The 14,617-nt window shown below is 38.4% G+C and overlaps 1 protein-coding gene across 3 annotated transcripts in view; it reads left to right on the top strand.

The window, feature by feature from the left end:
• MEGF11 (multiple EGF like domains 11) overlaps positions 1–14,617 on the top strand; it is a 210,842-nt gene that overhangs the window by 13,029 nt on the left and 183,196 nt on the right. For all 3 annotated transcript variants that reach the window (XM_050903192.1, XM_050903189.1, XM_050903191.1), the window contains exon 4: positions 13,002–13,094. In XM_050903192.1, coding sequence (XP_050759149.1) covers positions 13,002–13,094 — 93 coding nt within the window. The remainder of the gene's footprint in view (positions 1–13,001; positions 13,095–14,617) is intronic.

Raw genomic sequence — 14,617 nt, 5'->3', positions numbered from 1 at the left:
CTTTTCATTGCGGAGCATGACATTATAATGCACGGAATATCTGTTTAGTTAGTTTGGGTCATCTCCCTGATTGCGTCCCCTCCCAGCTTCTTGCACACCCCCAGTCTGTTCACTGGAGGGGAGGGCAGCAGCGTGAGAAACAGAGAAAGCCTTGATGCTGTGCAAACACTGTTCAGCAATAGCTAAAATGTTAGCATTATCAGCGTTGCTTTGGTCACAAATCTAAAACACAGCACCATCCAAGCTGCTATGAAGAAAATTAACTCCATCCCAGTCAGACCCAGTACATACAGCCATACTGTAGTTAATAAAACATACTCATCAATATGATCCTCATGAAATCTCCTTATGGTTTTTTTTTGGTCTTTCCACCTCTTAGTTTCAGTAGTGACCAGGGAGTACTTTGAAAGCTGGTGTGAACCACTCTTTTCAAATATTTTTCACTCACTTCAGAACCTTGGAAAGGACGAGCCAGTGTTGGCAGTTGTCTGGGCTGGCTGAGGGTTTGTGGGCCTTACTCCTGCCACCCTCTGGTCTCTCAGCCATTTATAGCAACAGCCGTGGATGCCCTAAATACGTCAACCTGTGCAGGCAGGAGGAGGCATTTGGCTACCTGGGTGCATTTACTTACAGTTCAGCTATTCCCCATCTCCTCTATCATGGAAATGAGACTGGCTGGAAGCACTTGGCAGATTGAATTTGGCCCAAAAGCTGCATGTTAGGCTTAAGTATACTGCTTTCAGCATCTTCCTGTGCCTAATGTACATTTCTTTTATGTGAGCTTTTGGAACGTGTGTCTATAATTATTACGTCCCTCTTAAAAATACCGATGACATTCACACTAGGAATACCACATGAGCCTGCCATATGAAATACCGCACCAAACTAGTTGTGTTTATTGATGTTGGTTTCTCAAATGCTGGGTAATACCTGGGAGTGGGTTTATTGGGTGGGAATTTAAAGAGGTTGTAGTTCCCTTTGTTCCCTATTAGCTTTGTCTTGTGTGGCATGTATTCCATGTCTCATGATAGGATGAAGATGTATTATTCCATGGATTTCCAATTGCTTTTGCAACTGCGTCCATTTCTGATGAATATGTGATAGCCTATAAAAATAGGCCAGCTACTCTGTAGCTTAATGCAAACAGATAGTACTCGGTTATGAAACAAATCTTCAAAATTTGTAGAAAGCGATCACATATGTTAAAATAAAAAGTACTTACAACTCTGAAGCGTAAATCATTTAGACCAAAGTGTAAAAATATTAAGATGCCAACTTGTGCATAAGATCACCGTGGGACTTTAGAAAAGAAGTAACTTCTTCCTATTGAAACCATACTTTTGCATCGCCAGCCTGGCTTTCAAAGGTGTTGAATGCTACAGTTTCCATCAACTTGGCTGAGAACTGTGGTTATACACCATTTCTAAGTAGTGTTAACACCTCAACAATAATGAATGTCAGCTGTTGCTGTTGAAGTAACAACTGATCTGCAGATTGAGTTTTGCTTTCATATGGAGGTACTAATTCTTTCTGTAGCTTTATATAGCAGAACACCTTCCTGAGACATTTGCATGAGTTACTTTAGTGAAGTGGGTGATAGTGAAGCAAAACTGCAAGAATTCTTCATGGGGCAAAAAAAAAAAGAAAAAGAGTGTGGTAGGGAAAAATGAATAGTAGGAGTGAACTAAAGGTGCCCAAAGTGCACATAGATGGCAATTTTAGGTTTGCAATAGAGTCAGTTGGCAAATCGGTGTTCATTTTCAGAAGATGATGTTGGCTGATAGCTTGAAAAGCATCTGTTAACACTTCATACGCTAGTACAGTGTACGAGTATTAATCAGATATCAAAAAGGCTAATCAGAGACAGAGCTCTTCTAACCAGCCATGGATACTTCCTCTAGAACCAGATATTCTTTGTTAATACAGACATTCTCTTTTTCTTTCTGTTACAGGATTATAGCATTCCACTTCCTATTCGTGTATTGTTGCACATGGTTTTCACTTTAATTAAGTTTTTTTAAGGCTACCCAGGGAAATTTTTTATGAAACTTCAGTCCATTGCAGATTTGATCACAAAACATTTTTGAATAATTTGTCTTAATTTCAATATTTCTAACATAGGTATTCACTTTTGCAAACCTCACTTTCTCTGATGCAGCAAGTCAAGAGATATTTTCAATCTATTTAATCCCAAAGCTTTCCTTCTTTTTATCAAGATTTCTCCTTTCTGAATACTATGATTTACTTTTATTACTGTAATGCCCAGAAATCCATGTGCAAAACCACTAAAAGACAGCCTTACTTGAAAAAGCTTACAACGTAACTATGTAAATTGAGTCAAATAAAGAGATTTTTTTCTGATTGAAAATAAGAAACTGTGTATGAAACACTTTATAAGCATACTTATAAAGAAATTAAACCTGGTATTCAGTATAGCAAACAACAAAGGGAGGCTTTCCGTTACAGCAGTGTAGTGCATATACAAGCTCTGCTGAAGCAAGTCACCGGTACATATCTTAGGATCTGATATCACTACATCTGCTTCACAGGTGTCATGTTTTAGGAAAATCTACAGTTTAAGTAGAATTCCTTTTAAAAGCATTATTAAAAGTATCAAAAATGATCTTTTTTTTCACCAATACTGTGTATTTTTTTGTTTATGCAAATGCTATATAACATTTACCTTTTAGTAAAGCGTATGCACCTTCAATAGCTTCTGATAATGTAGGTAAAAGTTTTTATTTCCAGCTCCCATCTTCTATTTTCAGGCAACAGTGTGAATCACAGGAATTGGAAAGTACATTTTACCGTGTCTTATTAGTAGAAAGTTTCTCTAGACAGTTAGACATTACTAAGAAATTGGACTTGATCCTGAATCAGCTGACCTCCTGCAGTCTAGAGTTGGTTACAGAAAGTTTAAACTAGTGGCTTGAGATGAGAATCAGCCCCCATATTATACAATAATTTGTTTCCTGGGGTCTTTTTTACAGTTCTTTTCAGTAAGTTGCTCTGAAACACATTGCTATGGTTCCTTTTGAAATGTGAGAAAAGTGAAAAGTGTCTGCATTTAAATATTCCATCCCCAGTAATGTTAGTGTAGCTGATATGTTAACATGATCTTCAAACAGACTATACTTCTATTCTTGATTTCATCAGGGTGACCTTCATTTGCATTGTGTGGCTTGATCTTAAATGAAATCTGAAATGCATTGGCCCTCTAGGGCCCATGCCATCTAATAGCCTGGCCTCAATGACAGGTTCGCCTTTAGAAATTTGTCCATATTCATCCTATTTTGGTGAGAAACAAAGAAAGGATTTTTGTTAGATTGGCTTGATGAAATTTGGAATAAGAATGAAGAAAGATTTCTTTTGAAAAATCAATAGTTTATTCAATGTGCTACAGGACTAAAATTTATCTAGGAGAATCGGTGTAATTTAGTTTTATTAGGTGTTGCATTGCTCAGCAAAGATAGCCAGAAGTATCATGCAGTCCAGATGTCTTCATCTATCTGCTTTTGATATTTTAGGAACAATATTTTTGATGCACCCATCCTCACTCTTACACACAGCACATACTCTCTGCCTATGAAAATCAATCAGTGGTGGAGTTGTGTCATTTACTGACAGAAAATAGAATTTTCTTGGCATGAGACCCACAATTCAGGGCAAGTCAGTAATCAGAGAACTACAGACATGTAGCAATGCTACCGGATCCAAAACCAAATATTTTACAGGAACAGTAATATGATGGAATTTGTACACAAAGAAATTCACTTAATGCCCAGAGTGGGTCACCTGTAGCAAAATACGCAAGTGCTGTAATTTTGAGGTGATTTCCAGAGAACAAGGCAAGATGGCTTGGTTATTTTACTAGACTGTTTTGGCCAAAGTCCCGCTCATGTCTGTCTCACTGTCTGCTGAAGCATCTCTGAGAATCTTGCCCTTGTTATAAATGGTTTTTTTGATAATAGCTCATTTTCTTTGGCATTAGCCTATATGCTTCCTGTATCACTGCTTAAACCAAACAGCTACTCAGCCAGTGTTGGAACCTGTAAATTCTTGGTCTATTTGAGTGATACAGTCATAGTAAGAAAGCAGAGGTAGCTGTGATATGAAGCAAGGCAGTAGTAATATACTAGTGAAATTTCTATAGTGAGGCTCACTCGGCTAGAAACACCATCCCACAACTGCTGAGTTTCACACAGTTCTGTCATGTGTGATACAGGTACTTACCTGTTCATCTGTAGTTTAGTTATCACCTTCCTCAGCTGTAGGGCACTGTATCTTCCTCCAGTCTTTTTATGATGGAAATGTTTGTTTATTTCTGACTTACCACTTTTAGCTAATTTCTAACTTTGTACTTTGCAACTGGCAGCTCACTTTCCATTCCAACACAACTAGGAGAGCCCAGACTGCAGACGAAGATACCCATACCTATGAATGGAGAACAGTCATTCCTTCAGCAGTCTGTTGAGTGTAGTTTGATACTACCTGCCATCACAGGTAGTTTGGTAGATCAGGTTATGCTTGCTCTTCTTCTGGTAGGTTTGGCTGCTTCTCTGTATGTTGGCAGGAAAGCTGAAAGGACCAGGCATCTTAGTTAGGTACAAGCTTCTCTATTCCCCAGCCTGTCAAGAATTTCATTCCCTCAGGCAACAAAAAAAATTCCCCTAAGGTTATGAAGAGAATGATTGGGGAATACTTCCACTGGTTTTGGCACAGGAGAATTGCTTCTTCTCTCTTCTGTCCTCAAAAACCCTGGAGCCTCCTGCTGGCAAATACTGTTTGACCGCATTTAGTTTTGGTGGAGTGAGGTCTGCTAGATCGTATACAGAGAGAATGGAAGACAATGCGTAAGAGTAGGTTAATATTTCTACATTACTTGGAAAAAGATAGTAACGCTCTTTCTAAAGGTGCAATATAAAGCACAATTTGCAGACAAATTGTCATTAAGTTTGCTGATTGGATGAATCAAGTTCCAGTAGATAATTAACTAGTGAAAGTGTATTTTCTACAAATTGCTGGAAAGAGTTGGTCAATTTACCAAAATGGAAGGAGTAGACAGAGGGCACAGGAGGGGAAAAGCTTTCCTGGGTCATAGATTCTGCTCTGCTGATTCAGGATCTCTCTTAACCTCATTAACAGTTTGAACTAGTGATAATGATTGTTTTGAACCCTGCAGTGAGGCTATGGGAAATCATTTACCACGAAAAGTTAAATGCTGAAATTATTCCACAGAATAATATTGTATTAGAACATTGATCAGCAGAATTGATCTCAGCATGTCTTTTCCTCTCAACATGGTAGAATGCAATTATTATTTCTAGTTGAAGCAATGGCAGAAAATGCATAAAATCAGTTGCAGGCTTTAAACAATCAACAATTACCAATATTTAGCTGATCTCCAAAGAGTTCTCTATGGGCCCAGATTCACTTTCTGTGACAGCAGTGAGAAAGACTGAGCCTTAGAAATGGTGAGTGATTTGGGAGTGTGACTTACCTTAGAGTGGTCAGGATTTCACCTGAAGGTGGAATTTCTCTCTTCACTCCACAAAACAAGCCCAGGTGCTTGTATCTCATGATCCCTATGGAGCACTGGGAGTGAGCAAGAGACATCCCCGTGTGGACTGTCATCTCTGACCTTGCTCTGAGGTCTTCCCTTTATATGTGATGTTAGTCATGAATCTGTTGAAATCAGGCATTAGATAGATGCCTTGTCTTCATTGCAGAATTTGCCTGGTTCTTAAACTTAACTCCCTCATGCCTTTGCACACATTCCTCTTGCCAGAGCTTGGTTGTGACTTTATCGACAGACTAACGGATTAGTGTTGCTTTTACCCAACCTCGTAACCTGTCCACTTTGCAGGGCGGATGCACTTCAGTGCTCAGAGTCCTGCAATGCCTTCCCACCATTCCCTTTTTGTGCTTTGAAGTACTGCAAAGCTCTTCTGTTATTCACACAGCCAAAGATACAAAGCAGTTCAGCTTACTGACCCCAGTTCTGCTCTTCTGACATTTGCTGCTAGAAGGAAGCTGCTTTTCAGCTCTCGTTCAGACATTATTAAATGGTAAGTACTATCTCCCATTCCCTCTCTCTATCAGAGCAGGTGAAGCCAGCGGGGCATCAAAATGACACAGAGTCTGTGAAATGTGTGACTCCCATCGACGTCTCCTTTTGCAGGGCTCTAACCTTCTCCTCTATTACTGTCACTGGTACTATTTTATGGTCACTGATGCGATGCCATTCCCGTCTCAGGGATATGCTGCTCCAGCTCAGCTGTTCCTCAGAACCAACCAGACTGCAATTCCAAAAAGCGCTCCACCAGTCTTGATTTTCTCAGGGCACATAGAAAACGTGGCAGTCTCTTCTCTAGCTTGACCTTCCCCCGGCGCAGTTTACTTCCCTAACGACTCCCTAGACTAAGGGCTACAGCAGGCAATGGATTGCAACATGGACTAAACTAGATTCTCATCAGTGCCAGATCCTCCAGTAATCAGTAAACTGGGAGCATTCTTCCCGTGAGGGACTTGAGAATCTGAAACACTGGAGTCTGGCTGGAATTATTCTAGGACCTGTAAACTAGCCCATGTCGTCTGCCTGGGACACTCAGCCATGACAAGAATGTGGGAGGCCCTGTGTTCACCTTCTCATTAGTCATCAGAACCCCAGATTGCCATTTATCTGGCCATAGAAATCTGAGCTGAAACTATCATAGATTTTATGCTTATTAACAAATCTTCACCTCCTAGCAGATTCATATAGGGATTTACTGATATTTTGTCAATGATGACACTGACATATGTCAGATTCTGCTCCTGGGAGAAGATAAAATCCTCAAAATATATCTCCTCAATTCTTTTGCTTCAGACATTCACAAGTCATCTCTGGCATAGCCTACTCCCTAAGCTTTGGCAGGGTGTCAAGACTGAGGATAACACAACCTAGCTGCTATCTTGAACAGATCAATATCTCACTAAGGCAATGGTCAGAGACTCCCCATGTCCCAGATGACAAGAAAGCCCATTGATTCTGTTCTGATTGCATAGATGCATAGTCTCTAATTCCAAATCTGCCAAAAAATGTGATGGAATTGCACCTACAGGAAAAGGAGTTGCTCTTGTGACCCGTTGCTGTTATATGATCTGCATTAGTTTCATCTTTCCTTTGCTCACATTGATCTTCTTGGTTTTGTATTTTTTTATTAGTACTTTCATCGGACACCAAGAGGGAGATGAAAAATAAGGGTTGCCATACACTGAAACAATAAATTACTCAAAGCCTGAGCAGGCTTTGAGATCTCTTCATATCTTCGTCTATTAAAGTTGCTAAACCCTGCATTAAAGTGCTATCCAAGGTGATAAATTAATGGATGTATCCTGAGTGATGACCACAGAAATAGACATTAAGCAATTCAAAGAACTATTATCCCACTTCATTGAAACAATTATCCAGGAAACCATCTAATCAGCATGATTCCTGACGGAAAGTCAGTGATTTAGAGAGGGAATCTTCCGTTCCACAAATAAGCAATAATCTAAGAATGAGGAAAACCTACCTAGATGCATTAGCTGTAGTCATCTTTCTTCTACTATCAAACCTCCCTTTTCTGAGCACATTCTACGAGAATCTAGCCAAAAGCTGACTACAGGCTTATCTAATGAAGCTAATATCGTAGACTCAGCACAACCTGGATTCAGGCCAGTACATTAAGATGGAAACACCAGAGTGGCCCTGAGTGAATAGATTCCTAATGGATTAGAGGCAAGCATCTTTTTCATCTTTTTTCATCTTCTTTGTCCTCTCTGCATTATCTGAAACCACTGGCCATGCGATAACTGCTATTTCACCTGACAAGATTATTCTTTCCCCTAAAAGTGGCACAAGGGACTGGAAGAATGTGCTAAAATGGCCCAAATTCTTCCAGGGACACATACTAAATAGTGAAGGAAAACATCCCTTTTTCCATTAAATTTCTGCTTTGTGTAGCCCAACAACTATCAAGCATGGGGCAAACTGGTTAGGTGACCTGAAGTTAAAATACCAGCAACATAATAGAAAAAATGCAGGTCTACCTTTGGTTCACAGCAAATAAATGAAATTGGTCGGAGTTTGGGTGAGATCATTGTATAGGGAAGAAAAACTGGCAGAGACTGCCTAAGGTAGGGCAGAGAAAAGAAAAGTATTTTGAAGAACTTGCAGTCATGGGGCAATGTCCTTTTGCCACATGTGCGGTCACATTAGACCAGTTCATTCTGTGTAGTTCTAGGAGGGTGCCTGAATTTCTCATTGTGTCTATGCTCTCATATAGTAGCATCTGTATCTTCATTTAGCAATGTTTTCCATTATTATAATGTATCTACATTTATTTATGCTTTCCGTCACCTCCTGGCTGCACTACAGTCCCTGAGCAGAAAGCCCACAGAGCCCAGGAAACTCTTAGCTTGTACAGAACACTCCAGCACGTCTCTTCAGCGGCACACGCTGCTATGAAGGAGCGCAGTTCATGAAGCCTGTTTTCTGCTTTCTATGCTGGGTTCCTTTAGACTTTGTAATTATACTGGTCTTTGTTTTGAAGATATTTTGCTTGTCTGGCACAACAAAGTCCACCAGCTGAAGTGGGAGGGAGATGGAACTTGCTGGGTCAGTGGCTGTGAACTCCTCCAGGTTCAAAGGACCGCTGCAAATGTTACCGCGTTCCATCGCAAGCACAAGACACATTTTTTTTGACTCTGCCTTTTGTGAAATAAATACACAAGTTGTATTTTTGGACAAGCTAACAAAACTTTCCCAAGCTAAATCACTCCATACTTATTCCTCTAGAATGAAACTCTTCTCTAAATGCAGTTTCACCTCTGGGAAGGAGGCTAAGAAGGTAATTGTGGCAGGTGTTAGTTACATTGCTTAATGGAGTACAAGAAGTCAACGTAGTGATGAGCAAGGTATAACAGTGTGTATAAACAGCGTGGTACAGCAGGGTTAAACCCTGCAAAGTCATAGTTTGGGTCCATACAGAGGAATGCAGCACCAAGGAAGACAGAGTAGCTCTCCATCCCTGGACTGTGGCTGCTTTTGTCTGCGATAAACTATCTGTGGTGTACAATTACAATTGAAGTAACTCTGCAATGAAAGTATTCTCCAGGCAGAAGAGTCTGCTCCACTTAGCAGTGTACTCCTCAATAACAATATCCTGGCTATTTCATACCTTTGTAGATAGGAGACACAGACAACCCATTTAATATATCTAAATTCAAATTCAGGACAACAATTAAAAAATAAGTGCTAGTGTTAGAGAAGTCTATGCAGTCATTTCAGGTGTGAAAAGAGTTTAATCTTTAGGTCTATTTCCCTGAGGATTGACCTTATATGTTAAAAAAAGCACTGTTTGTAATTATAAAGTAAGTGATAAGCATCAAATGAATTGTTACAGAACCCTTTTGTTGACTTTATTCCACGATAAGGAGCAGTTGCTGTGTAACCTTGAGTACGGCCAAATAACTCATGCTGAACGCATTGCTACAAAGATGGCATTTTGGCAGGGCTTTGATGTAGGTCATTTTATTACCAGGCTGAATCAAACTACAAACTGATCTTAAACTCATGCCAAGAATGCTAATAATAAACTGATCAATGAGGTGCTAGATTGTTCAAGAGAATTGGTCAAGAGAAAATGCAGACATAAAAAGTCTGGAATTCCAAAGGTTGAACTGCTTGGGCTATTATACTGGGAGGAATTATATTCCTTGCATTAGTACAAGTTTTCTTTACTCCAGGGGCCTTTAGCTGAGTGTTGAACAGGACAGTGTCAGAAAGTATATACTTATCTTTATTTTTCTTGACCTTTATGTGCAAGTAATTTTTATAGTTCCATTAACTAGTAAGATCATTTGCAAACCACTGTACAAAGTATATTATGAAGAATGCCTTGGGGACCATTGTATCCTATTATGTTGAATGTTAATAGAATGAAAAATTAATTTAAACTCTAAAGATTAGAGCAAGGCAAGACTTCCCTTTTATAGGGGAAATTCAAAATTTTATTTGCTATGGTAAAACTTTAGAGTTGTACCCTGATATGACCTTTATATGGACCTTTATAGGCCTGATTCAAATCAGACAGTGCAGGAGTCTGATTATTTGCCTCCTTGAATAAAATGGCTTATATCAAAGCTTCCCCTCTTAAAAAAGGGGGATTTCTGTGACCCCCCGCATATGGGATTACTCCTGGGTGATTTCACAGCTTTAAATGACTATATGCTAGTGAGCTCATAGCTGCTTGTTTAGCAAGTTCATAAACCAGAGATGAGAGAACCCACAGTTCCAAGGAGTGTCTTTACCTTACTTGACTCTTTAATTGCTCATTAAACGTTGTCGTCTTCAGCTATGCGGGACTTCAAAACACCTAAAAACAAAGATGCCGTTCTCTATGGTACTTTTCTGTATTTTGCAAATCATTGATTGCTTTAGAATGAGGAATACTATCTTGAGTCTTGCTTGTAAGTCTCACATAGCACTCTTCCCAAGGGACTGGAGCACTACTACAGAAGTCAGCACTTCTGTCCATAGGCAAGTGATTAAGTAAACTTTATTAGCTTAATTAGTCATTATTATTTCATATTAATGTTAACATAGTTAAGGTGTGATATGTTTGTGTGGCTAAATCAATTGAATTTAGACCAGTAATGAGCAGGAGTTTTGTTATTTGGAAGAGCAAAGAAGTAGTCCACCATCAATCTTCCTGCTCACAAATTATGCGTTGACCTGAGAACCTGGCCTAGTTAAAAGGATAAAAAAGTTGCATGTTTTACATGTAAGAATGATTTATTATTGTAAATGTCCATACAGGGAACAGAAAAATCTCAGTTTCGATTTCCATACCTCTTATAAAACTAATGTGTAAGAGTTACATCAGTGAGAATCATATTCTTAGATAAAGCTATACAGGGCAGAATTTTCAAAGTATCCCTATCCTACCATATTGTATATCTTTTAGTACACTACTTTTAATAACAAATTGTAAGTTTGTGGCTGTTCTGTATGTAGACGTCTTGTCATAGATAACCCGCCATTTTTAAATGATTGCATGAAGGCATGTATTTCTTTATTGGAAAATCTTGGTTTTCTAATACCCTGTCTTGAATTTCATCTTACAGCTGTAGCCTAGGATGCCTCACTGTCTTCAGAAACCCTAACTCAAGTAAAATAAATGCACAAAAGATTAGGACAATTAGTGACTAGAGAATTAGCTATCAATATTTCATGCCCCCTGCAATACTATCTAAACACAAGATATGAAGTAAGAATAAATTGGACTTTTGACATGCAGCGAACCTAGAAAGGAAATGACTAATCTAGAAAGATCTTGCAGTCGTTATAACGAGGCAACATTCTAATCACTGGTCATGTGTGATTTGATGGATAAAGAGCAGGAAGATTTGTCCCATAGGATTATTCAAAGTTCACTTGTGATTTGAAGTTGGATTTAAGTATATTGTGAATAGTTTGGTATATATTGGTGAATAGCTTTGGTCTACAATGACACAAACACAGAATAGACAACAAAATATTTCCATCAACTTTGATGCCAGCTTGAGTGCAGATTCAAGATGTGATCCAATCTGGTAGTCCAAACAGAATGTCAAATACAGCAGGAATCGTTCAAATGTACAAGACATTGGTGGAAAACGTTTGGCCCATGAGGTACCCGGGAACTGAAAAGGTGTTTCATATGCAGGCCCAGTGCAACTTTAAGAAGGCTCGCTGGCTGATTTAAAATGAATTAGGTAGTTCAGCCTGGTTTTCAGTACAGCGACACAAAGCTACTTCCCAAATCAGCTTTGCTGGCCTTGTTTTCAACAGGAATGAATTAATCTTTGTCTTGGAATAAGTCTTTTGTAGTCCAGCTTCAGCCAGTTATTGGTTAAGTAAGCACAATACCCACATTTCCCATCTGATATAAAAACACAGGATATACAAACATAGGTTATATACCATATATATCATATATATGATATGTATTATATGTATGTATATATACTTTAATATAGTGATTTCATTGCCACTATATCATATTTGTTAATAACTCGTACAAGTTAGTCTAGATGGAAATTATAAGTTCCAACTTAACCATCCAATTTGAATCACTGACACACTGAGTTTTTGGCAATGTCCTAAGTGGTAAAATGGAAATAAGTTAGTAAGCAGTAAAGTTCAGCCTTTAAAGTAGTTATTCAGTATTGTCCAAGTTCTTTTGTATGTGATGGGCATACCGGCATACACTGAAAAGTCAGTCAGACACCAAAGCAGCACAGGAGAAGAAAAGTCTTAAAACCATGAGCTGTTCCTACTCAGGGAGAAGAAAAGGAGATTCTCCCATGTGTATCTCTAGCCAACTGGCAAGTGAGACAGTAAAATCAACCAGTTTTTCATAGTTTGAACCTTAAGGATATTGAACTTCCAATAATCCAACAGTGGACAAATAAGATCTAGAACACTGTAGTTATGGAAAACTTGATGACCTTGAAAAGACAAGGCTGCACTTATAGCTACTGCATCATGTAGCAAAATTATTTCTTCTCCTTGAGCTATTTTTTAAGAATCAATTTTGGATCTTCATATCCTTTCAAAACCGAGCTCCATTTTATGTTATGAACAGTAGCAACTTGAGTGCAATAGGAGAAGCTGGTATTCTGTAATATAATAATAATAAGTGTCAGTTTGGTAAAAATTTTATTATGAAGCAAAACTGCTAACCGAAGTAATTTCTGGTGTTAGAGTTTTTCATTACAAAGAGCTGAAGTGACAAATGAGTTTATTGCTGTCAAGAGACCTATATTTTATTTTGGTCACTTAATATTAATTAAATCTTGCAAGTAATTCTTTTTTCTGTGTTTGCTTTGTTTAATATCTTTAAACAAAATATTGCTCTCTTAGGCATAGTTTACTGTATGTTTACCAACCACTTAATATGTTTACAGTGCTGTGTATTGTTTCTTCTTAACAGCACTCTGCACAGAGGAGTGTGTCCATGGAAGATGTGTTTCTCCTGACACTTGTCATTGTGAACCAGGATGGGGAGGTACCGATTGCTCTAGTGGTGAGTAAAGATTACAAAAATGTGATAAAGATATATGCTGCTATTAAAAAAAGGCCTTAAATAAAGCAGTGGCCTTAGAACTTGGATGCTTTATATGGAAAAATGAAAGTTGTCCATTGGTCATTTTGCACAATTAATATGTGATAATACCCTTTCCTATGATAACGACTTTCACCTTTTTTCTTGTTTTTACAAAGAAATGTTAAATACAGTGGAGGATGCTCTTAATGCTTTCAGTCCTGTTATTAGGATACCAATATAGATAATATAGCTCTATTATGAAATTTTTCTCTCTTAAATCTTTAATACAACACGTTCTTCATTAAATACTTTGTGGAGTACTTGGAGTTGTTTGGAAAGCACTCTCTCTAGACAGAATCCTTGTCCTGTTGAAGCCAGTGGGAGTTTTGCCATTGACTTTTCATGCAGCCCAGATTCTACCTTCTGACTTGAAATCCACACCTTAAATTATCCATACTGCAGAAGTTAGTTAGGGAAATGGTAGAGGTGGGAGTTCTGCACCTTTTGCTAAGAAATTAATTCACACTTGAGGCTTTCAGTTCTTTCAGCTGGGGAAGCTGTGTATGTCAAACTCTCTTAATTGGTAATGATAAGTTTAAGTCTATATGTGATTAGTTCATGCTGGAATGAAACAGCTAGCGTTCTTTCCAGTAGAAACATCAGAGGTGTTATGTAACACAGGCCCAATACGTTATTGACATAACCGAAATAAGCTTGTTAAATGAAGTCTATTTGTGCATCAGGCAAGTAAATAAAGCTGCATCGAGAAAGATGCTGTGAGTCATTTACTGAATGAACATTTCATTTTGCTTTTACTTCCTCCCTTTCTCCCAAATTGATTGGAATCTTAAAAAAGAGGCATCATTACCAGGCAAAATGATAACAGAAAAGGGGTCTATAAAGGGAGGCATTAGAAGAGAATAGGAGTTAAATGTGACTGGGGATGAACACCTCCAGAGGCTGAAGTCAACGGGGCAGACTCTTCTCTGGTCAAGTTACTGGTGTTTCATCTGCAGCTTTGCTGATGTCTCCTCAGTTACAGCAGAAAAGGCAATAGGGAGAGAGCAGGGAGGAAGGGCAGAATGAAAGGCCATGCTTTGGGGTTTGAAGCAACCTTTTGGCATTACCTGACATGTACACAAGGCAAAAATTGGGCAGCATAACATACTGAATATCTATCTATAATAATATTTTTAAAAAAGAAAAATAGTACCTTCAATTGTAAAATATTGTATAGAATCTCAGGAACTCATTTTATCCTTTGGTTATTTTTAGTAATAGATATGTTTAACCTAACAGCCAGTAAGTATTTATACAGTGCATGTGCACTCAGAGAAGTTAAAAATCATAATTAAAAAATACTGTGACAACATGGACGTACACATATAGATGTATACATTTATACACACATGCATACACAGAGTAACAAGCACTCCATTCTCTGTAAAAATGAACAGGAAAGGATAAGATGTCAAAGTACAGATGGGTCTCGTGGACTAAAA

The sequence above is a fragment of the Gymnogyps californianus genome, chromosome 11, assembly GCF_018139145.2.
Source record: "Gymnogyps californianus isolate 813 chromosome 11, ASM1813914v2, whole genome shotgun sequence".
NCBI lineage: Eukaryota > Metazoa > Chordata > Aves > Accipitriformes > Cathartidae > Gymnogyps > Gymnogyps californianus.
Note: the sequence above shows the minus strand (reverse complement) of the source record. Positions and strands in the feature narration are given on the sequence as shown.